This window comes from Mandrillus leucophaeus, unplaced genomic scaffold, assembly GCF_000951045.1.
Source record: "Mandrillus leucophaeus isolate KB7577 unplaced genomic scaffold, Mleu.le_1.0 Scaffold531, whole genome shotgun sequence".
Taxonomy (NCBI): Eukaryota; Metazoa; Chordata; class Mammalia; order Primates; family Cercopithecidae; genus Mandrillus; species Mandrillus leucophaeus.
The window spans coordinates 2,779,232-2,804,581 of record NW_012105709.1 but is presented as its reverse complement, the minus strand read 5'-3'; the positions used below and the strand labels follow the sequence as shown (position 1 = coordinate 2,804,581).

At 35.9% G+C, this 25,350-nt stretch overlaps 1 protein-coding gene across 5 annotated transcripts in view; it reads left to right on the top strand.

Annotated features, from left to right (window-relative positions):
- The window catches only part of VTA1 (vesicle (multivesicular body) trafficking 1), an 87,666-nt gene that overhangs the window by 7,113 nt on the left and 55,203 nt on the right, over nt 1–25,350 (top strand). For 3 of the 5 annotated variants that reach the window (XM_011997176.1, XM_011997173.1, XM_011997174.1), the window contains exons 2-4: nt 13,161–13,255; nt 16,448–16,575; nt 17,258–17,333. In XM_011997176.1, coding sequence (XP_011852566.1) covers nt 13,161–13,255; nt 16,448–16,575; nt 17,258–17,333 — 299 coding nt within the window. Of the gene's footprint in view, nt 1–13,160; nt 13,256–14,279; nt 14,310–16,447; nt 16,576–17,257; nt 17,334–25,350 lie in introns of those variants that run through there. The other 2 variants (XM_011997178.1, XM_011997177.1) reach the window with 2 other exon arrangements.

The window sequence follows — 25,350 nt, the reverse complement described above, 5'->3', positions numbered from 1 at the left end:
CTTGAAATAGTTTTAGGTCCACATGCAGCACATGTAATTGTAAGAAATATTGCGGCGAGATTCTGTGTACCCTTTACCCAATGTCCCCCAATGATAATATCTTAAAAAACTAATAATATACCCTAAGCAGAATATTGACTGGTACAATTCACTGGTTTATTCAGGCTTCCTCAGTTTTACATGTATTTGTGTGTGTGTATGTATTTAGTTCTAAACAGCTTTGTCAGGTGTTGATTTCTGTACCCATTACCATAGTCAAGATAGAGAATAGTTAAGAATTCCTCTTGTAGCCCTTTTATTAATACAACCTACCTTCTCCCTTTCGCTACCTCACCCCCATCCCTTGGTAGCCGGTAGCTAGTTGTCCATTTCTAAAATTTTATCATTTAAAATGTGCTGTTGGCTTTTTTCATTTGGCATACACTCTGGAGATTTATCCAAGTTTATTCCTTTTTTAATGCTCAGTAGAATTTCACGGTATGTGTGTACTATAGTGTAACAGTTCAATCATTGAAGACATTTAATTTGTTTTCAATTTGTGACAATTATGAATAAAGTGAATATAATCACATATAGTTTTTGTGCGGCCCTAGTTTCCATTTCCCTGGGATAAATGCCCAAAAATGCAATGGCTAGATCATATGGTAATTGCATGTTTAGTTTCATAAGAAACCGTCAAACTGTTTTCTAGAGCAGCTGTACCATTTTACACTCTTATTGGCAACACATGCATGATAAGTGATCCAGTTTCTCTTCATTCTCACCAGCATTTTGTGTCACTATTTTTAATTTTAGTGTTAATAGGTACAGTGATACCTCATTGTGGTTTTAATTTTTCTTTCCCTGATAGCTGATAAAGTTGAAAACTTCTTCATGTACATAATTATTTACCATATGGGTATCATCTTCAGTAAAATGTCTGCATGTCTTTGCTCATTATTGTTGAGTTTGAGAGTTCTTAATATATTGTAGTTATGTTATCATTTTGAGATTTTTGTAACAATGTTACTCTGGTTTCTTAGATATTGTTGAGAAACTATTCTTTTTCCTCAAATGTGAGTTGGGTTAAAAAGGCAGCAGATTTATCGCTTTTTTTAGATTAAAAAAAAAATCATTGATTCAACACAACTTTGCACTTTTGAGGAAAGTTACATTTCTCAATTTCTTCCATTAGAAAAATATTTTCCTCTTGAGCCATTGTTGATATAGTAGAGTTTTTTAGGAAATCTTTCGTTTCTACTGTATTTTGAAATTTATTAGCTGAAAGTTAAAAACTTAATCTTTCTTTTCTTCTTTCATATGTCTCATAATCAACCAATCATAAAAGTTTTAAAATTGTTTTTATTTTCTCATTTTCTCTGTTACTGTATCCATGCCTTAGACATTCTAAGCTAATGTCATAGCTTCCTAGTTTTTGCTTCAAACGTGTAATCCCTGTTGCCACTAGAATGATATGCTTCTAATGCTTAGTGAAAATAACACGGAGTAAATGATGGAGTGGACTGTGAACATTTAGAAATTGTGTGTGACACAAGCAGTACAAATTAACAAGTACTGTATCAGGAAAAAACATTTCCAGTAGATGAGTGACAAAGAGCCAATATCCCTGATATATAAAATGCTTATAAATATCCCTTAAAAATAAAAAAGATCCCCATAGATTAAAAATAGGTGCATACAACTACTGAAAGAGGGAATACTAATCATTAGCATTCATCCTAGTTAGTAATAAATGTAAATTAAAATGGAATAACAATTTTTGACTGTAAAAATATGACTCAGTACAAATGAGTATGTGGTCAAATCCTTGCTGTCATGGTTGTGTGATTGGTACAAAGTTTGGAAAGCATTTGGCAAAATGTAGAGTATCTAATTCAGTAATTTCAATTTGGGGAAACGTGTTCAGGAAATAACCATACATTTAGTAAGACCTTTATGCAGAATTTCCTGAATGATTATTTATACATTTGTGATAAGCTCAAAATAACCTAAAATATATATCATTATGTAAATGGCTAAATAAATTATGTTATATCCGCTGCATAGAAAGTAATGTAATTGTTTAAACATCACAAAGCATCTTTTATAACATGGGGGGGAAGTTTACATGAAAGTGTAGGATACGGAATTATTATACATGCAGTTCCATATGTCTATCTGAAGAAATCTTTGTCTTCAGTGACCCCTCATGATTTGAGTTCTGAATCACCTTTTGTAGTTTTACAAATTGATTTCACTTTGCTACTAAAACATTAGGCACTTTGTATTGTCTCCAAGCCTTTTAACATTCTACTTTCTCTGCCTTGACACCTCTTGTCTTCCCCACTACACTCACTAGATTTTTATCCTTTGGGTACTAGCTTGAATGTCACTTTCTCTGGGAGGCCTTTTCTTAAGTCTCCTGGTTTTAAGGTGTTTCTTTTTGTTCTTTGTACGTTGGTGTAGCTTTACCATAATTGCTTTTTCATTTGCTTCTCTTTCTTCTAGACTGTAAACTGAGGAAGGCTTACACTCTGCTCCAGTCTTTATTCATTTACTCTGCCTGGTAGTGCTAGGCCACTGGAGATATTTACATATTAAAGAACGCCTGCTCAAAAAATGTTAGCCAAATTGACCTGAATTTTAAGGCAGTTGTGGTCCCTAGAGGGAAGCATGGCCATATAGTTGTCACCTAATAAGGAAGGCAAACAACTAGCATTCCTGTAGCTGATTGGCATTTTAACAGTGCTTTCTTTCAGGATGTCGGATTTGATCCTCACAATCTTTCTAGTCCTTCTGTGACTAAGTGATTGAACCAGGACCTGAATAACCGAAGTCAGATTAAAAAAAAAAAAAAAAAAAAAGATTAAATGAAAAATTGTTGGTAGTAGCTAGTAATTAGAGAACCAGTTATTGAGTGAGCCACAGAGTAACTGTGGGGAAAGGGAATAGTACAATCCATGACAAAAGAAAAAGGCAAAAAAGCCAGTGAAATAATCTGGGAGATTCCCTAAGTGGAGAGTGGAAAATGAAGGAGATGCTTTCTCTTAACAGTATGTCTCTGAGCTCCATCTCTTTATTTTTCTTTAATGAAGCCAGAAAATATTTGAATCTGTACTAAAAGTGGGTACTCTTACATGAATATTTTGATTCTGCCCGGTTTAGTACTGTAGATAAAGCTAAACTCGGAAAGAACTTTCCCCTTCCTTTTTCATTTTGCAATGAGTAAATGTATAAAATTTCAAGTTTCAATTTTTAAAGCTTCCTCTAGGGGGTGACATTGTAAAGTTAATAAACGTTTAGTGAAAGTATATACACAGTCTCAAGAGTCTTCATTTGTTTATATCATCAGAAAATTAAATATAGTACAGTTGTTCAGGAAGCTGTAAGCATAAATAAAGTTATTTCAGTTCTGAGATGTTACAGGACATTCAAGCAGAAAATATTAGTGTAAATGCTAAATAATAATGGATTTCTTTATTGATATATGGTAAACTACATGGATATTAGCATTAATAATCACTTGCTCATGTCTGTAATCCTGGCACTGTGGGAGGCCCAGGTGGGTGGCTCACGAGGTCAGAAGTTCAAGACCAGCCTGGCCAATATGGTGAAACCCTGTCTCTACTAAAAATACAAAAATTAGCCAGGCATGGTAGCGTGCGCCTGTAGTCCCAGCTACTCGGGAGGCTGAGGCAGAAGAATCGCTTGAACCCAGGAGGCGGAGGTTGCAGCGAGCCGAGATTGTGCCACTGCACTCCAGCCTGGTGAGAGAGCGACACTCCATCTCAAAAAAAAAAAAAAAAAAAAAAGAACTTGCCTTTTATTATTTTTTGTTGTGGTTAATCACATAGAAATTGGATTTTAAATTCATTCAGACAAATTTAACTAAACCAATAGAGAAGCAGTTCCTTTCAGTCTTTGCTGGTTCCTGAATGATAAACTAGAGTCTATAGTCTTATTGCTTGAGTACTTACTTTTTTTTTAATTAATAAGCTTTCTCAGGGTACTTCACTGTAGCAAAGACAATAAACACACAGAATGTTGGACTGCTGTTTTATCCGTTAGCCTTCCATTCCTCTTATGTTTGTTTTGTGAACATACATGCAAACATGAATTTTATTTTTTTTAAATTGTCATTTAATACTTTCCTTTTTGAGTAATGTCAACTCATTTTACATCTCTTTAGGAAAATGTAAAGTCAAAGGGGCTATGGAGTCAAATAACACATTCTTAACTTTCATTTCTTTTTTGGCATTCATAGAAGTTTAAGCATCTTTGATAAGGTTTGTCTTCTATGACAATTATATTTGGCTGTTCAAAGTGGAAGCTTATATACTCTTGAACAGTCAAGGAGTATATATAGTAGGTTTCAATGACCATGCTTGATAAAAGTTCCAACTTTCACTGAAATTCTTCATTGGGCTGTTACATTTACATTTTTTTATGTTTTTTTTATATTTATTTTTCTGTGGCTTGTCAGGTTTTTATGTTTCTACTATTTGGGGTTTTTTTTTTTTTTTTTTTTACCTCAATTTATTATTGTTTCTATTTGGTGACACTGTTAACATCTTGGAGGAACAATTCTTTGTTGTCAGGGCTGCCCAGTACATTTCAGGATATTACTGTTTTAAATGGTAGTAGTACCCCCAGACATTGCATTTTAAAATGGAAGGAAAAAAAAAAAAAGCCTCCACACTTTTTTAGCTCCCCCAAGAGCCAGTATAATTGAAAATCTAAATTCCCATCAGTATGGAAAGTTTATATTATGTAACTGTTAAAGATATGTGGAGTTACATTTATCACAAAAGATGCCATAACCCACAGCATAATGTAGAAATGAAGGGTGCAAACAAATTATGTGTTGCCATGTATGTAAAATTTGTGGTTATATATAATTTTATGTATGTGTATGAAGAGAGACATCTTGCCGGATGCAGGATACAGTGACTCGGGAGCCAGACTGCGCCTGAGTCAAATACTAACCTACCATTTATGGCCCCCCATGACCTTATGAGCTTCAGGTTTTTTATTAATATACTCAGGATAATAGTAAGATCAACTTCACAAGCATTTTTGGTAGATTAATCAATTTTTCTATTTTTATATGACTAAATGAGTACATGATCCATGGTGATTACTCATTTAATATTAGTTATTATCAAGTTATTACTCCAGTTCACTGGGATCTTGTCGATAGTATATTGCTAGGTCTTATGTTTTTATCCATTATGCAACCTCTACCTTTTAATTGCAATGTTTAAAACATTTATAATTAATGTAATAAATATGTTTGAGTTTAAGTCTTGCTATTGGTTTTCTATGTCTCATTTGTTGTTTGTTTCTTCTTTCTCCTTTGTCTGCCTTTTTGATAATTGAAGTTCTCTTAGAATTCTATCGTAGCTCCACAGTGGAGTTACTAGATATTCCTATTTTATTTTTTTAGTGGTTGCTCTAGAATGCTTACAATAGCTTGTCATAGTCTACTGTCTCATACCACTTAATATATAAGGAAAGATCTTTACTGTCTTTTCCCCCTCATGTCCTTTGCCTATAGTTGTCATACATTGTATTTATACTTATACCGTAAACCTTATGTATGTTTTTAACTATTCTCTTTTAAAGAAATTTATAAAATGTAAAAATAAAAATTTTTATATTTTGCGACATAAATATGATTTTTAGTACTCATCAAGATCCAAGTTTTAAATCTGGTATTGGTTGGGCATGGTGGCTCATGCCTGTAATCTCAAAACTTTGGTAGGCTGAGGTGGGTGGATCACATGAGCTCAGGAGTTCAAGACGAGCCTGGGCAACATGGTGAAACCCTGTCTCTACCAAAAATACAAAAAGAAATTACCCCGATGGGTGGCCTGCGCCTGTAGTCTCAGCTACTTGGGAGGCTGAGGTGGAAGGATCATCTGCACCCAGGAGGCGGAGGTTGCAGTGAGCTGAGATTGTGCCACTGCACTCCAACCTGGGCAACAGAGCGAGAACCCATCTCAAAAATTATGTAAACTACTTTGGGTAGTTTATATTGCAGTGGTCCAGAGTTTACTACTCTTTTCTTTTTTGGTGTCTGTACTATTAGTCCTACCCACTGAATTTTTCAATTCAGGTATCATCATTATTATTATTATTATTTGAGACAAAGTCTTGCTCTGTTGCCAGGCTGTAGTGCAGTGATGTGATCTCGACTCACTGCAGCCTCCGCCTCCTGGGCTCAAGTGATTCTCCTGCTGCAGCCTCCTGAGTAACTGGGACTACAGACACGCACCACCATGCCCAGCTAATTTTTGTATTTTTAGTAGAGACGAGGTTTCACTGTGTTGGCCAGGATGATCTCAGTCTCTTGACCTCATGATCTGCCCTCCTCAGCCTCCCAAAGTACTGGGATTACAAGCATGAGCCACCACACATGGCCCAGATATTATATACATATTTTGTTTGTTTGTTTTGAGACGAGGTCTCGCTCTGTCACCCCAGGCTGGAGTGCAGTGGCACCTCTCTGCTCACTGCAAGCTCTGCCTCCCGGGTTCATGCCATTCTCCTGCCTCAGTCTCCTGAGTAGCTAGGACTACAGGCGCCTGCCTCCACGCCCGGCCCATTTTTTCTATTTGTAGTAGAGACAGGGTTTCACCATGTTAGCCAGGGTGATCTCGATCTCCTGACCTCGTGATCCACCTGCCTCGGCCTCCCAAAGTGCTGGGATTACAGACGTGAGTCACTGCGCCCTGCTGGTATTATATTTTTTTGCCTCTAGAAGTTTCATTTGAATTTCTTTGTGTATGTACCATTTCTCCTTTCTATTCATTGTTTTCTTTAAATTCTTTCTATAATTCTCTAGTATGTTAACGTCATTATCTCCTGTTTTTATTATTTTGCCATTGTTTGATCTGCTCATACTGTTGGCTTATATTTTTTCTTCTTATGGATCACATTTTCCTATCTGTTGGCCTCTTCGGTAATTTTTGACTGGCAGTAGGACTTTGTGAATTTTACGTTCTTGAATGTCTGGAGTTTGTGGTCTTTCTTTGAAGGGATTCCATCTGGCCAACAATTAATAAATTTGGAGTTCAATTTGATTCTTTTACGTATTGTTTTTTGTTTGTTTTTAGCTTTTTTGGGTAGGTCTAAAGTAGTCTTTGCTCTAGGGAGAGTTTTAACACCACTACCAAAGTATGCCCATCTTGAACTGTCTACTGAATACCCAGTGTAACACATAGGACTTTTCACTTTCTCTTGTTGGAACTTGAATGCGTTCTAGCCCTGTGTGTGCATTGGGAACAGTTCAGCTTATTGAACAGGTTTTGTTCATTCTTTGGCCTTGAGGAGCTTCCCCCTGCACACCACATGTTAGTATTCAGCTGTGTCTCCAGGTTACCCTTATTCAGGTTTCTGGGTTTTATCCTGCACAGCTCCCTTCTCTTTAGAACTCTACCCCTTAATGTACAACTGCGTCAGTCTCCCTGAATTCACTCCAGTGTGTTTTTTCAGCTCAAGAGGACTGTTTTCTGCTTGGGACTCCTCTTCCTGGGCCTTAGTTTGGCATGTGCTTCCAGGCAGAATGCTGGGTTGATCATTGGTGCCACCTCATTTGTTTCCTTTCTCCAGGTATCATGGTCTTCCTCTGTCTTTGTTGTCTGAAAGCTTGTTTCATATATTTTGTCCAGATTTTTTCTGTTTACACTGGGATGATAACCATAGTTACTTCATTAAGTCCAGAAGTCGAATCCGTGTTCTCATTTTAATAATCAGATCATCACTTAGTGTTTGCTATGTGTCAGCACAGTGCTAATATCCAGAATCCCAGTGATTATCTGTTTATTCTTTGGACAATGAAAAAGCCAGATATTCTTACCCTATACTTTGATTTTCATTACATCATTTAATAGGAAGTCAGGAGTGACTTTTTCTTAAAACCACTGTTATGAGAGGAGTTCCAAAAGTTATCTGTTTAATGAAGGGACGAGTGAAGTCAGTATTCTTCATTAGCAGGCATTCATTCATGCTTCCTTCCTTTTTCCTTTTTTTTTGGTCAAATAGTGTGCCTAAATTATTTAATTTGGAAAGTAGTTGGATATATTTTGTATAAAAACTGTGTAATAATCATTGACTCAGAAAGCCCTTCACAAAGGATGATACTAACCATATAGAAGAGATCTGCAATATACTTAGGAATAGAATAAGATTCAGTTCTATTTTTTGGAATAAAGTTTGCTTTTATGTATCAATATGTATTCTGTTGAGTGCCACATTTTTTAACCTATCAAAGCCTCACTCATAGTTGCTTTTATATCTTTTTGCATATGATTTTATCATGCATATTTCATAGTTTTATGTTCTTATGGATAAGCAAGGATGTGTTAGAATGTTAATGTTCAAATTCTGAGGAACTCTGGATTACACATACCTTCAGAATTAGTAAATGTTTGTTTTCTAAATGTCTCACATTAAAATAAAGTCATGTTGGAAAGTATTTAATCCTTTTGCAAATATGCTTCATTACTCATCAAATATAATATTTATTCATAAAAAGAAACACATTTCCTTGATGAAATAAATCAAATATATTTTCATATAGATGATTTTAGCTACATGTTTATTTGTTCTGTTTTTGTAGGTATTTTCCATGTTAGACATTAATTTTTCATCATATTGCTGCTGCTAGAATGAATTACTTGTCTCAGAGTTCTTTATGAAAGAGATCCTTTTTTCATCCCTGTGGCAAAAAGATGTTTTAGTGTACTTAAACTGAGTTTTCTTAAGTGAATTCAAGGAATTTTCCTTTTTATTAATAGTAGAAAATGTATCTTATGGTAAATTTTTTGTACTTAAGAATTCTTTGCAACATGAGGTATTTAGAAATATAAAAGCCAGGCCGATTTTTGTCCTAAATCTTTTAATGCTGAGAGGATCCAATTCTTCAATTAAAGGTATTACCATATAATAATGTCCTTGCAATTGCAACGACTAAATATGCACACAAACTAAGAAAGAAATGAATGTAGGCCAGGCTAATTAAACTATATTATTACTACACTGTGTTTAACTATTAGTTATCTGGATTAGGTTAACTTCAAAAGGACAAGAAGTGGAAATTTTGTTTATATTTGTATGTGCTGTATTAATTATCTGCATGTTTGCTTAATGGTTACATCCTGAAATGGCTGTCACTAAAGCCAAGGACAGTCTTGGAATCAACCTTATTTCTTTACTGACTGGGTTGTTCCCTATATTTCTTCCCAAAATTGATCTATCAAGTAGCTAACTCTGCTCCATGAATGGTGGGCCTTACATAGTGTTCACTACTGTGGTTAAAGAAAAAAAAAAAGAGAAAGACCTGTGGGGAGATGACACTGTTGGTACCATCCTTCAAATTATCATTTTTTTATATTGGTCAGTGCACATTTAGATCATGAGTAATTACCTAATGTGTATGTATGGTTGGGTAAGACAGTTGTCTTAGAGATTAAAGTGTGTTTGAAATAGTCAATTGGGATGTTGGGAAAGCAAGTATCAAGCCCATTTGAGATTGATAATTATGATATTTGTAATGAAGACAATCTGTCATCAGTCTCTGCTACTTGGATGCAGGTACAGAGAAAGAGGGTAGTTGGGTTTATGTATAAGTATGCTTTTGCCAGAGGGATGTAATAAAAAAAATTTAGAAGTAGAAGGAGATAGTAAAATAAAGTTCTTAAAATGTAACATCAAAGCTAGTTGCAGAGAGAAGTTAAAGGAGAGAAGACTGATAGTAATGAAGAAGTAGTAAGAAGCCAATGAACTGGAAACCTGTAGTAATGCACATAGTTGAATGTTGGAAGAAGAGATTATGTTTAGAGAGTGGGTGCTTGATGTATTGATTTTGGCAGTAGTTTGAGATGGCAATTTAATTATAGAATGACCACTGAGTGAAAGAGAGCACATAAAATTATTGGAGGTCAAGGGTCAATAAGAATTGAGAATATGGGCTGTGTTTACATTTGAATCTGATTTACTCTCTTATTGCAGAAAATCCAAAATAACAATGGGTAAGTAAAATAAGGATTTACTCTATAATTTAAAGAAAGTCTGATGTTGGCAGTACCCTGTGCTAGTGTACCAATTCCAGTAAGTCATCAGGGACCCCAGCTGATTCCAGTTTCAAGTCTACCAGCCAGCACATGGTTACCATTTTCAAGGTTGCTTTGTAGCCTAAGATAGGTACTAGGGCTTCAGTCATCTAGTATTTATATTCTAGGTAGTAGGGAACAAAAAAGGGAGAGGGTCTGCAAGATATTTCCCTGCTATCATTCCCCCTTTTGTGGAGACATTACAACAGTCTTTCCTAACTATTTGTGGGTACATAATATTAGTGTTGGTTACATGGCCATACTTTGCTTTGGAGAATACTGGGAAATGTACTCTTTGGACTAGGTACATTACAACTCCTTAATAATATAGCAGCTTGCCAGTCCTAAGGAGGTATGTGATAGATTTTTTTTTTTTTTAAGTTACTAAAGAGGACTGCAAATACAGTGATTTCTTCAAGTGATACCTGCTTTTAGTTAAGAGAGAGAAGGAGAAGGAATCAGAAAATATAGAGGAGTATGCTGATGGAAAGCAGTGGTTCCATGGGATTTTGGTAGAAGGTATGGGGGTGTGGGGAAGAGACGTGGGCTAGGTTGGGGCAAGAAAACATCATTCATAGTTGAGACGAGTGAGGATGCCATAAAGCAGCAATTCTCGACCTTTTGAGCACCTATCCATATGAGTTAGAAAAAACATTGAACACAAATCTGCAATATGTTATGTAAACTATTTATGAATTACATTTACATATTGATGTACTGAGATATGTAAAATATAAATTTTTAAAGAATTAGATGAAATATCAATAGAAATGCTAATATTTTATTTTCCATACTCTAGCCAATTGTTTTGCCAATCCCTGGGATCATATGGGTCTCAAGGACCTAGCTAGCTTCAGTATAACTTAGGGTGGTGGCTCTCTTAGGGGAATATGAGCCACCTGGCATGGAACTGATCCCACTTTCTGCTAGAAGTATCCTCTTAAAAATAAGATAAAGGATACCTAATATTCTTTGGGAAATTTTGGCAATACAGTAAAATACAGTAAGCTTAAATTTGAGGAGGAAAGAGCATATTAAGATTTATAGATATTATCTTGTGAGAAGATAACATTTAATCTGAGATCAAATTAGAATCCCTTTGTATGTCAGAGTGATCTCCAGTGCTAGTTAGTGTGCATTGAAAGCAACATGCACTACACTGGGTAGCAGTAAATCTCGGTGCCACTTTTGGAACTCTGTTTTTTTCTCTCTCTCTCCTTAATATCTAGATGGATCGAATCCTTAAAATTGATATGTGGTTATGAATACATTATTAAATTAAACTTCAAGCTCTGTAATATGACGCCCTCAAAGCCTAAGCACTAAAAAGCAGTTCCTCCGGATAAAACCATTAAAATTAAAAACACACAGATATGATAAATAGATAACTGTTTCACGCATGTATTAATTTTTAAAGAGAATTTTTGACATGTAAACATAATTGTATTGGAAATTCTGAGAGTTACAGATAATTCAGCTTTGTTATAAAGCTCTAGTAAATCAAACAACAATAGACCCGTAGAATAGCACAGCAGGGTAGGCAGTATACAGAACTGGGCCCTATTATACCATGGAAACTTAATATATGATAATGAATGATAAAAATGACATTTAAATCAGTAGGACAAAATGAGCTATTCTTTCATTCATGTGTTTATCTATTCAGAAAATGTTTATCAAGGGCCAACCTCTATCATAGATGCCAGGGATACATCAGCAAACCAAATAGACTAACATCCTTGTCATCATGCAGTGTAAATTCTAGTTAGGGTAGAGACAGAATAAACACGTAGAAGATTTCATTTGGTGGGGGAACATTATATCTCTACTTCATACTGTGTAAGGAATTGCTACAAGTCAATTTGTTTAAAAGCAAACCAATTTGGCAGAAGATTATTTTATTTTGATAGCTATCCTTAATTCATAAATGAGAATATAGGGCTATTCAGTAAATACCTAATAGTTTTTTAGTGGTTAGGAAAGAAAATATAAAATCAAACAGAGTGCTTTCAGTCTTCAGGTTGATAGGAATGTAAGTTTAATAAGTTTTTTGTGAGTTTAGGCAGAATTAGTGCTTGTATATGTTGCAGATACAACTGTGTATTGATACTTTTGTTTTGGGAGCGCAGCTTAACAGTAGGTCTCAAAATGAAAAAAGCACGGAGACTATGACCCAGGAATCTCACCTCTTGGTTCCCCTGGGAACTCTCTTGCATTGTGCACAAGGAGGTATTTTGCAATTCATGAGTTCTACCATTAGTCTTCATTCAAAAATTTCGTTGCATTTTGTTGTTGCATTTATGCACAACATTAGTTATAATGAAATTTTGAGAGCTGCCTGAATGTGCTTTTGTTACCTTGATGCATTCATACTGTAGAACATTAGCACTGACACAGATCTCCAGGACATATTGTTGAATGTAAGGGGTAAATTACAGACATCGTATGTATACATCAGTGGTGACAGCAATCACCACCAGAACTGTTCACAGTTCTTATCACTGGGAAAGCAACAAAAATTGTGATGTCAGCTATTTAGGTTTAGCCTTATGTCAGTTGTTTTTATTAACTCTTTAAAGAGAAGGTATATTTATTCAAAGAGAGAGTATATGTAAAATTACTGTAGCAATTCTTTCTATAAACTGCAGTTCAAGTCTCATTTCCCACTATCCCAGCCCATTTTGTATATTTTGTCTGTATCACTTATTTGGCATTTGGCAGGTGCTCTTGTACATATGGTTGTTTGCTGTGTGCTTTGTCGTACCAATTAAATTATAGTTGCCTTTGACAGCTTAGGACATACCTCGTCATTTTTTTTTTTTTTTAACATAATGCCAGAAGAGAAGGCCTTACTTGATAAAAAAAAAAAAAAAAAATTATCATTATGGATATCTTGCATTCTTTGAATAATATTTTTGTGCTTTTTAGGTTTATAACTTCCATAGTAAATCAGTTTTATTTCTAAATGTACTTGAATTTTAAATTATTTATTAACAATTATATTTTAAACACTCGTAAACATGGATTTTTAAAAATGAAATTGTTCAAATTATCTTCTCTTTCTAGGTCGTTTATACGCAATGCAGACTGGAATGAAGATCGATAGTAAAACTCCTGAATGTCGCAAATTTTTATCAAAGTTAATGGATCAGTTAGAAGCTGTAAGTTGAACGCTAATCATTTATTTTCTGGTTATGGTTAAAATACCATTTTATTCATTTGTGTGTCTGTGTTGTCATTTTAGTTCTTTCCCTTGGCAACAATCAACAATGCCATTATACCTGAGGAAAAACTAGACATAAGTTTTTTTTCAATTATTTGCTATATACTTCCAGAGGAGTTATGAGTGTTAATTAAAGTATGTTCAAATATCTTTGCATATGCCATCATATCTTGTTCCACATTATTATAGATAGCCTTTGGCTCATCCTTTTATAAGTAAAAAACCTTTTCTTTTTTTTTTTTTAAATTGTGACAGGGTCTCACTCTGTCACCCAGGCTAGAGTGCGTTGCAGTGGCGTGATCTCTCAGCTTGCTGCAACCTCCACCTCCCAGGTTCAAGCAATTCTCCTACGTCAGCCTCCCAGGTAGCTAGGACTACAGGCACACACTAAACGCACCCAGCTAGTTTTTTTGTATATTTTGGTAGAGACGGAGTTTGACCTTGTTGACCAGGCTGGTCTCCCACTCCTGACCTCAAGTTATACACTCACCTCAGCCTCCCAAAGTGCTGGGATTACAGGCATGAGCCACCATGCCCAACCGTGAAAAACCCTTTCTAACCTTCCCTTGCAGTTACATGGGTGATTAATTTGGGAATCTTAATATTTCTTGTAATAATGAAATAATAGGGTGTGTATTTAGTGAAAGGAACAATGAAGGAAATGATGCCAATTACTTATCTTTTCTTCTTCCCTCTCTGGGGTCCCAGGGCAAGATATTCTTAGGGTTTAGGCATCCCTCCTAGCAGGAAAGTGGTAGGTGACTAATTAGTCACCTTCTTGAACCTAATATAACTTCACAGATCACTGTAGAGGTACTTACTGAGAAGTGCCTATTGGATTGGATATCAGTGCACAAAGACGGCAGTGCCAACCTTAGTAATCTACAGTGCCTACCTGTAACTCCTGGACTCAGCCATACCTGGTTTCTCTTCTAACAAAGTCAGGGTACACTCATTAATTCATGTCCTCCAAGACTGTTACATTAATAGTCGTGATTTACTTTTTATTTGCTTATTTAGATATCCAACCTCAGGAGAATTAGAAACCTATTTATTCTATCAGTTGTATTATTTTGCTTTGAGAAAATTTAGACAAAAACCAAAATGAAAACACTTTCAGCCCAGAGCTTTTCATTGTTTTCATTATTTTTATGTATTTTTAGGAGGTTATCATTCAAACAAGACTTATGCGAAGACAGAACTTCCTACCTAGTTGTATAAAGCAGCCATGGGCAGTAGTGTTCTCTCACTTGGTGTGGCTCTCTGGCTTATTGACTCCTGTCATCTGCTACTGTTAACTACCCAAAATCAGCCTCATGGCAACACTGAGGAAATTCAGCTGTTCCTGGAGCCTATCTGGCCTTCCATTTCTACAGCTGCTTCTGTGGATACAAGATAAATTTGAGTACTCTCTTTTTAGGCAATGGGTTGGGGGAGAAGGGAGAATGTTTCTCACACATAGCAGTATATTTGTAAAATCCAACTCTAGCATTTTGTATAGTATAATGTCTCTTTATTAACCTCACTGTATAGCAGTAGTAGCTCGGATAATAGTTCTTGGATAAGACAAAATTCAAACAGATTTCTGAAGTGTAAAATCACATTTATAAAGGGACTCATCAGGAATTTATCACTACGTACATTAAATGACAGGTAGGGTAAGTTTATTCCATGGTGAGGGCACACTATAATGTTTGCATTACAGTTTTAAAACTTCAAATATATTATGTTTTTGCTGTCAGATATTTTCTGATGAAGATGAGATGAAGTGGCCTACTCTCACTAAAATTATTCTATAACGAAATCTGCCTTTACAAATGATTTTGCAGTTTAGATACATAAATTACTGTTATCTGTGGGGATTTTTTTTTCTTTTTTCTGTTTTGTTCAGGATAAACATAGATTAAATTGCCTTAAATTTCAGCGTTAAATCTCTTCTGGACCATAAGTTATTCTGTTTAATTATGAAAGTATTTACTTTGCTGATTTTATGAAAAGTCCTGGGGCTTCTTTTAATTTTAATTTTTTACTTTAAAAAAAAGCGGGTTTTTATCAACTACTATGATGCTCAGATCTGATACTCCAGGGAGTTATTTTATTCCTGTATTGTAGTCTGAGTAAAAATTAGGAACTTTTTTTTAATGCTTTAAATTATTTTGTCTATAGAAAAGGGCTAAAAACTTACAGATACAAGTTGCATTGATTGCAGGTATATATTTGTCTAAATTTTAAAAGCTTCCATAAGTTGATTCTGAGTTTGTTGTCTTATACCTTACTTAGAATTAGATCTTTTTTGTTTTTTACATGATGTGCTCTGAGAGACATTATTATATTATTATTATTTATTTATTTATTTATTTATTTTTGAGACATAGTGTAGCTCATTCGCCCAGGGTGGAGTGCAGTGGCGCGATCTCGGCTCACTGCAAGCTCCTCCTTCCGGGTTCATGCCATTCTCCTGCCTCAGCCTCCCGAGTAGCTGGGACTACAGCTGCCCGCCACCATGCCCAGCTAATTTCTTTTTGTATTTTTAGTAGAGATGGGGTTTCTCCAAGTTAACCAGAATGATGTCGATTTCCTGACCTCGTGACCCGCCCCCTTGGCCTCCCAAAGTGCTGGGATTACAGGCATGAGTCGCTGTGGCCAGCCGAGAGATACTATTTTAGGACATGATGAACCTTCTAGTCTTTTTTTTTTTTTTTAGATTTGACAGAAGAAATGGGAATAAATTAAAATTTTAAGTTATATATGCCTAGAAATTATTTTCTAATTCTATTTTTAGGATAACTTATAGTTTGGGTAATAAAACATCATTTTGAAGTATTTGATGCTTCCTTCATATGGATAATTGGATATGTTATCGTTTTATGTTTGGTTATTTTGATTGTTAGAGCTAAATTATATTTTCAGTTTATCATAAGTGTGTTTCTTCAAAGTTGTAAGCATTGGATTTTGTTTTAAATGCATTGGGCTGAGGCATAGCAACTCTTTTTGCAAATTTCATTGATAACATCTTTTATTGAAATGAATGTAAAATAATTTACTTAAAATGATTATTAGAATTATTTGTAATTAAGCCAACACTTCTAAGAGTCCAAAATCATAAGCTATGTATCTGATTTTATTTTAGCTAAAGAAGCAGTTGGGTGATAATGAAGCTATTACTCAAGAAATAGTGGGTTGTGCCCATTTGGAGAATTATGCTTTGAAAATGTTTTTGTATGCAGACAATGAAGATCGTGCTGGGCGATTTCACAAGTAAGTAAACAGAAAAATAAAAATTATTTTATTAATTTTGTAACTGTATAACCAAAAGTAACTAGTTTTCTCTGGAACGCTTTCTAACCTGCTGATTGATTTAGGTTTTTTAAGAAAAAATTATTGAACCTCACAGTGATTTTAGGTTACAAATTCTGGCCTTTCTCATAAAAGAAAATGGCTGAAAGAAGAAATACCCAGGGCAGATTTATTTACTTAGTAAATATACTCTACTTAGCTGTTTTTTAACATTTAGTAAAATCTGAGTTGATTTTAGGCAAAATCACAGCCTCGCCTCATGATTTTGATTTTGATTTTGATTTTGAAGGTACCCACCCCGGTCAATTCAAATGATTTTTCAGTATAATATTTGCACATAAAGAAATACATTATGGTTTCATATGGAGTCAGATAATACTATAATTACATTTTTCTAAAATCAAAAATATACAAAAAGTTTTGCCGTGGCGCATTTACTTATAATATGAGCCCTGTTACTTTCTCATAGTAACAGATTATAAAACGATTTTTGTTACTTTCTTGAAATCTGATTTTATTTAAAACATTAATTTCAGAGTGCTTTTATAAAGATAGGAATTTTTTTTTTCTTATAACTACATGACAAAACTACATTTTAATGTGTTTCATATTTAAACTAGACCGACTCTCTTTTCTCTTGCAGAAACATGATCAAGTCCTTCTATACTGCAAGTCTTTTGATAGATGTCATAACAGTATTTGGAGAACTCACTGATGAAGTGAGTGTACATTCTTTATCGTCTTAGCTGAAGATCAGTAACGTTTCTGTTTATCAATATTGTTATTGCATTGTTTATTTACAGCAGAATGTCTGTCAGAAATTAATGCAAGCAAAAAATGTAATTTTGCATTTTTTATTGGCCATTTTCAAAAAATAAATTATTTCTAATAATATACTTTAATTTTGTACTAAGTTCTCTATTTTTATTTTTGTGTTTGTTTTTTGAGACAGGTTATTGCTCTGTTGCCCAGGCTGGAGTACAGTGGTGTGATCTCAGCTCACTGCAGCCTCAGTCTCCCCGGGCTCAAGCAATTCTCCTGCCTCAGACTCCTGAGTATCTGGGACAACAGGCACAAGCCACTATAGCTGGCTAATTTTGTATTTTTTTGTAGAGACATGGTTTCACCAAGCTGCTCTCGAACTCTTGAGCTCAAGCAATCTTGCCTGCCTCAGCCTCCCAAAGTGCTGGAATTACAGGTGTGAACCCCACTGCACCTGGCCTGTAATAAGTTCTTTAAATCCAGCATGTATTTTACACTTCATCATATGTGTGACTACAGTATTGGACAGCATAGGTTTAGAGTTTGATCTTATTAAGTATTAACATATTACTAATCCTGTATGTTGTTAAGTTTTTACACTGTAATTTGTTGAACATAGTGGAGGTAGAATCTTTTTTTTTTTTTTTTGAGATGGAGTTTTGCTCTTGTTGCCCGGGCTGAAGTGCAATGGCGCGATCTCGGCTCACTGCAATCTCTGCCTCTCGGGTTCAAGCGATTTTTCTCCCTCAGTCTCCCTAGTAGCTGGGATTACAGGCAGATGCCATGACACCCAGCTAATTTTTGTATTTTTACTAGAGACGGGGTTTCACCATGTTGGTCAGGCTGGTTTCGAACTCCTGATCTCAGGTAATGTGTCCACCTTGACCTCCCAAAGTGCTGGAATTACAGGTGTGAGCCAACACACTGGCACTGGAGGTAGAATCTTTTTATGATCTTTTTTTCTGTTTCATTTCTAGTCAGCATTATTGTTAATGGTTCGTTTCCCTTGTAAAATGCATATAGGACTTAATATTTTATAACATACTTCCTGTTCATTTTATCAATTTGATTCCCATAATGACTCTAACGTAAGCAAAGCACAAAACCATTTTATACATGGGCAAATGGGGGCTCAATGACAAATTTACTGCCTTAAGTTCAGTATTATTTTCACCATAACAGGCTTTACCATTCAGGTGGAGAATTTATTTTTTGAGAGGGAATGTATTAATCTAGAAAAAGAAAGAGTTATAAATGAGATTGATACATATGTGTATATGAATGATTTGAACACTACGGGCAATGTTGTTTTCTGTGATAGAATTTTTTTTTTCAAAATGATGACTAGCTCTTAGTAAAGTCCCAAACAAAACAAAGTACGATCAGTGTATAAGGCATGTTTATAAAAGATTGTATAGCAAAACTGCAAAAAGTTATTTTTTCTTTATATTCAAAATGAAGTTACTCTCTAAGCTTGATGAGTATAAGCAGGGGTTTTGCCAGCATGAAAGTTGTTCAGGACATTTCAGAGTTGTGACAAATGAAGGACTGTTTTGTTTTGTTTTGTTTTGTTTGTGAGACAGTGTCTCACTCTGTCACCAGGCTGGAGTGCAGTGGCACAATCTCGGCTCACTGCATCCTCTACCTCCTGGGTTCAAGCGATTACCCTGCCTCAGCCTCCCAAGTAGCTGGGCCTACAGGTGTGCGCCACCACACCTGGCAAATTTTTTGTATTTTAGTAGAGACAGGGTTTCACTATGTTGGTTAGGATGGTCTCAATCTCCTGATCTCGTGATCCACCTGCCTCGGCCTCCCACAGTGCTGGGATTACAGGCATGAGCCACCACTCCCAGCCAGGATATTTTTTTTTTAATGTGACTGTCCCTTTTATTCCAAAACATAAAGCAGTTTTGGCCCTTGCCCACACACTGCCAGTGTCATTTCCCAGTAACTGAGCTAACCAGAAACCACCTGAGATATTTTCAGTTATGGAGCAATGCCCATTCAGAACCACTGCTCTCAGATGTTTTAACTCTTGTACAGAGTCGTATAATGGAGAACTGATAACCTGGAGTGTGAAAACCTGAACTGTTATTCAATGGGTATTACCTTTTTATATTCTGATGGCCTCATGGATCCACGTTTTTAACTCCCTTTCACTTCATCTCCTGTTATTAATGATCCAAATTTTCTTTTCTTGTTTTACTAGTGTGAGGAACTATGCTAAATACTTGGGGATACAGAGGTAATATAAACATGACATGATGGAAAGCTTTGAGTGGTTCAGTAGAACTTTGGAGAGTACCAGGTAGGTGAAGGAGAATGGTGAGAATTCAGAGTAGAAGAGTAAGTCATAAGCCAGGTCAGACAGATGATGGAAGACCTGCAATCTTCAATTTGTATTTTTGAGTAAAGAATTATGCCTTGGGGTGCTTTGTATAATAGGAGTCTGTACAATGAACTGTAGTGAGGGAGAACTACAGAACCATTTGACAAAAAAAGAAAGAAAAAAAGAAAAAAAAAACTGGTTGATGATTAACTGTGGGCCTTAGTTGAGAGGTGGAGAACCGTACATGATGAGTTGTTTTTGATTTGAGAAACAATAATTTATTGAAACTTAGATTTTAAAATTAGAGTTGCAAGTTTGACAACCAAAAAGGAATCATCAGAAGCCTCTTGGAAATAAATAAGCGAAAGACAGCAAAGTAGAGGGGACAATTCAAGTTATAAGATTAGACCAACCCTTCAGGTAAGTGGATTGTTTTGAATGAGAGAGAAGATGACTAAGTAAAAACCCTTGGTAAACACCTATTTTTGCAATGTAAGAGGAAGAAGTTAGTAAAGAAACACATTTGTAGATGTAAATGGAAATTCAAGATATGAGAGGAGAGGATCATGATAAGGCAAAGTAGCAGATCAGAATGCCACATGGTTTATTGTGCTCTCCTTGCCTTCTGCTGCTTCTTACTTAGGGAAGCTACCTTCGCCTATGTATTTTAGAAGCAAGCACATAATCCTTTAAAGTTATAACTGCTAACAATGGTGAACCCAGCTAACAGGTTAAGTAATAGTCATAGGAAAAAGAACAAAATTTCCAGAAATCTTAAGTGAGTAATAGGTTCTTTTCACTTAAAGAATATGTAACACTTCCACGTACATAAACTACATAATTTATCTATATTTCAGGAGAAAAATCTAGGTTTACTTTTAGCTACTTTTAGCTACCATTAATGAAGAACCAGCTTCCTTAGTTTTTTGAACATAGAAACTAGGGCAAACACTGTAAATGAGGCCAATGAGAAGGCTTCAGGTGAGATTGGGGTGATGGGATGGGATTTGTGTAGATATGAGAGTTACTAAAGAGTAAGGGTAAAGGGATTTTTTTTACCCCCTATCTCACTACGTAACCTGCTCCCTGTGCCCCTTTGCCTTGCACTAGTGCTAGAATAAAGTAGGAGATTGCGTCTTTGTTGGTAGATAAAGGATTCTAGATAGTTGGAGGGGTCTGGAATGGGATGGAAAGAAGAAATTAAACCTATATGGCCAGAGTGGAAAGGGACGTCTCTGTGGTCATATGCTTTGGGCTGAAGTATATTCTTGGGCCTTCTGTAAATCCTGCATATCTGTGTTGAAAAATGTGTGTATACACAGTTAATATGTAATTTTGTAGGTGCTTTTTACTAACTTAAATTTGTTATATATAAAGTTTGCACTTAGTGTACAAATTGCTTGACACTCAAAATACTAACTTTTCTCATATGCAGTATATTACAGTGATCTTACCCTTACATGGCTAGTAAACTGATTTTTGACTACAAACTAAGGTTGACTAACTGTATAAAGTCAGCCAAAGAAAGGAAAATACTGTTAAGTCTATCCATATGCCTCAGGCCAACCAGTGTGATCAGCCTTATTCAGACTTGTTTTCTCTTATTTTCAGTATTGTATTTTGTTCCATCGTTTTCCATTTTAGAAACAGAGTCTTCATGGTGATTACTGAGGTTTTTAAAAAATAATGATTTAGGCCGGGTGCAGTGGCTCACGCCTGTAATCCCAGCACTTTGGGAGGCCGAGGCAGGTGGATTGCCTGAGCTCAGGAGTTTGAGAACAGCCTGGGCAACACGGTGAAACCCCTTCTCTATTAAAATACAAAAAATTAGCCAGATGTGGCAGCCTGCACCTATAGTCCCAGCTACTTGGGAGGATGAGGCAGAGAATTGCTGAACCCAGAAGGCAGAGGTTGCGGTGAGCCAGGATTGTGCCACTGCACTCCAGCGTGGGTGATAGAGCAAGATTCTGTTTAAAATAATAATAATAATAATGATTTAAAATGCCAGGAGTTTTCAGTAATGCTTGTTTAGGTGGAAAAGGGAGAAGTACACTTCAGCTGTGATTTTACTAGCCCTTAAAAATATTGATAAGCAAGATAGTTAGCGGTATCAGCCCTCTCACAGGTCCTCATTGTTGTCTAAGAACATGGAAGTTTTTTTATTTACCTGTCATTTAAGCACTATATGCCTAAAACACGACACAAACTATTATAACCTTTATTTCAAAAACTATAAAAAGATGAGTTGTTCCAAAACCACGAATATAAACTGGTCTTCAAATCATTTAGCAGTGTTAACTCATTTCCTCCTTTACAATTCCACTTTAGTTTAATTGTGTAATTTGAAAACAGTGGTAGAGACAAAGACAGGGAACAGAAAAGTGGGGAAAGAATGAGTTTGAAGATTTCAGGTAGACAAGATTTTTTTTTTTTGATATATACTCATTAGATACATTTAGATATAGTTCAAGACTAACCATAACTGGTTTGTTTGTTGATAAGGAAAGGCACTGGTGTTATTTAACTGCTTGATATTCCGTAGCTTTTTAACAAAGCTGAAACTTTCTTCAAAATTGGTTATTTTCCTTCTCATAGAATGTGTTTTGGGAAACACTGAAATCTAAAATAAAAAAAGAAAATGGGCTAGGGAATGGCATAATTTTTATTTGTATATTTGTCTTTTAATTTAAACATCTTTATAATGCAGACAATTATTTTTAATTGATTTAAAGTTTGAAAATTTTTATGGTTGTCCCAGCTGCTCCAGTTCTAGCTGTGCCTCAGAGGGCCGCAGGTATACCTTGGGCCACTGGTCCAGAGTACATAAGCTGTAAGCCTTGGCAGCTTCCACATGGTGTGTTAAGTCTGCAAGTACACAGAATGCAAGAGTGAAGGAGGCTTGGCAGTTTCCATCTAGATTTCAGAGGATGTGTGGGAAAGCCTGTATGCCCAGGCAGAAGCCTGCCTCAGGGTTAGAGTCCTCACAAAGAGATCCTAGTAGGGCAGTGCTAAGGGAAATGTGAGGTTGGAGCTCCCACACAGTCCTACCTGGATCACTGCTTAGTGGAGCTGTAGGAGCGGGGCTGCCACCACCCAGGCCCACCTGAGTGGTATAGCCACTGACAGCTTGCACCCTGAGCCTGGAAAAGGTGCAGGTTTTCAACTCCAACCTATGAGAGCAGCCACAGGGGCTGCACCCTGCAAAGCCATAGGGGCAGAGCTGCCCAGGGCCACTACTTTTACCAGTGTTCCCTGGATGCTGGTCATGGAGTGAAGCATTATTTTGAAACTTTGAAGTTTAATGTCTACCCTGTTGGTTTTTGGACTTGTGTGGGGTGTATCGCACCTTTTTTGGGGTAGTTTCTCCCTTTTAGACTGGGGATGCTTACCCAATGCCTGTACCACCATTCTTTCTTAGAAGTAAATAATTTGCTTTTAATCATACAGGCTCACAGGTGAAAGGAATGTGCCTTGATTGTTAGATGAGATTTCAGACTTTTGAGTTGATGCTGCAATTAGTTAAAACTTTAGGGGGCTCTTGGGAAGGGATGATTATATTTTGCAGTGTGAGAAGGACGTGAGATTTGAGGGGGGCGGGAAGCAGAGGTGGAATTATATAGTTTGGATGTTTGTCCCCCTCGAATCTCATGTTAAAATGGGATCCTCAGTGTTGGAGGTGAGGCCTGGTGGGAGGAGTGGTCATGGGGGTGGATCGTTTTTGAATGGCTTGGTGCCCTCCCCATGGTAATAAGAGAGTTCTCGCCCTGTTATTTCATGTGGGAAGTGGTGGTTTAAAAGAGTCTGGCGTCTCTCTTGCTGCCTCTCCTACCTTGTGACACGCTGGCTTCCTTTTGCCTTCCATCATGAGTAAGAGCTTCCTGGGCCTCACCAGAAGCCAAGCAGATGCTCGGCCCTTGCTTGAACAGCCTGCGGAACTGTGAAGCCTCTTTTCTGTATAAATTAGCCAACATCAGGTATTCCTTTATAGCAGTGAAAATAGACTAATATAAGATGTACACAATCTGAATAACCGAAGCCTTCTGTATGATATCTGTATGTGATGATTTGGGGTATTCTAATTAAGTTTTTTTTACTTAAAATTCCATCCCTTTTCAAAAAGGCCACTGATTCACAAGATGAATTATGCAATTTGCATAACTGATGCATCCTGTTTTGAGCTTTTTTCCCCCTGCAATTTATTCTTCTGTCATTGAAGAACCTACAGGAACCTCTTATTTCCTAACACTACAAGTCTATGCTCCTCTGTCAGATTTTCAGGTTTTCTGTCATGCTCCGTACTCTGCTTGCAGCACTATTTGCCAGTCCTACTTTCTTTGTAGATCAGGCTGCTCACTGTCTTCTCATTTTTCACCCTTGGAAATGTTGTGTTTCTAGCTGGCTTTGCCTAAGTTTTATCTTCTCTTCGAGTCTCACCTACATTATTCTAGTCCTTACATGAATTTCTCCATTCTCTCAGCTCTCCCCCACCTGTATTTAGAGTTCTAACTTTATGAATATTACACTATGAATGTATTAACTACATTTTTGTGTATTATATTTTTGAATAAATTATATTGCAAGTACTTGAAGAGGGGGCTTTGTCTTCTTGATTAGTTTCTGCTTGAAAAGTTGCAGTAGTGTTTTATTTTTTAATCTGTAGATGGAAAAATGCCTTATACTTGTTTATATATAACTTATATTTCATAACTTTTCTAAAATGTAATAGATCTCATTTACTCAATGATATTTTTCTTGGTCATGTCTTGATTTTTTTTTTCCTTTTAATTTCATGTCATTACTCGTATAAAAGTAAAGTCTATTTTCTCTAGTCCTTCAACATTTTTGTTTTTTTATTTTTTAATATTTTGTCTGCCACTATTCTGTTTCTCAGTTATCTGTATACTGTTTATAGCAGGTGCTGTTCAAATACAAAGATAAATATTTTGAAAATGAAAATATGGAAAAAGATGCTCAATGCAGATACTAAGTAAATAGAATCCCAAGTGGCCATAGATAAAATAGACTTTGAGTATATGTGTTACTAGAAATAAAAGGGAACATTTTATAATAATAAAGGAGTCAGTTCATCAAGAAAACAATGCAGTTACAAATATCTGTGCACCTAAGAATAAGACTTTCAAACTATATGAAACAAATTGACAGAAAAGAAAAATAAGAAAAAATTCATAATCATAGTTGGAAATTTTAACACCCCCCATTAGTCATTGATAGAATAGTTTTTAAAAATCAATAAAATAACACGAATAAAGAGTGGCCACATAAACTGTTGTCTAGAATGTGAAAAACCAAGAGCTTTCATACATTGCTTGATGGAGATGTTAGATGTTACATCCACTTTAGGAAAAGAGTTGGCCATTTTTTTTTTTTTTTAATGCTAAACATACTCCCTTTTACCCAGCAATTCCTTTTCTGGTTTTTTTCCAAGAGAAATAAAAACGTATGTCCAGAAAAAGACTAGTTCAGGAGCACTTATGGGAAGTTTATTCATAATAGCCCAAAGCTAGAAACAACCCTGATGTCCACCATCAGGGGCACTGGGGGCACTGGCAAACACATTGGGGTGTTAGATACAAAAAGGAACTGACTACTGATATAACGTGCAACATGGATGAATCTAGTAGACA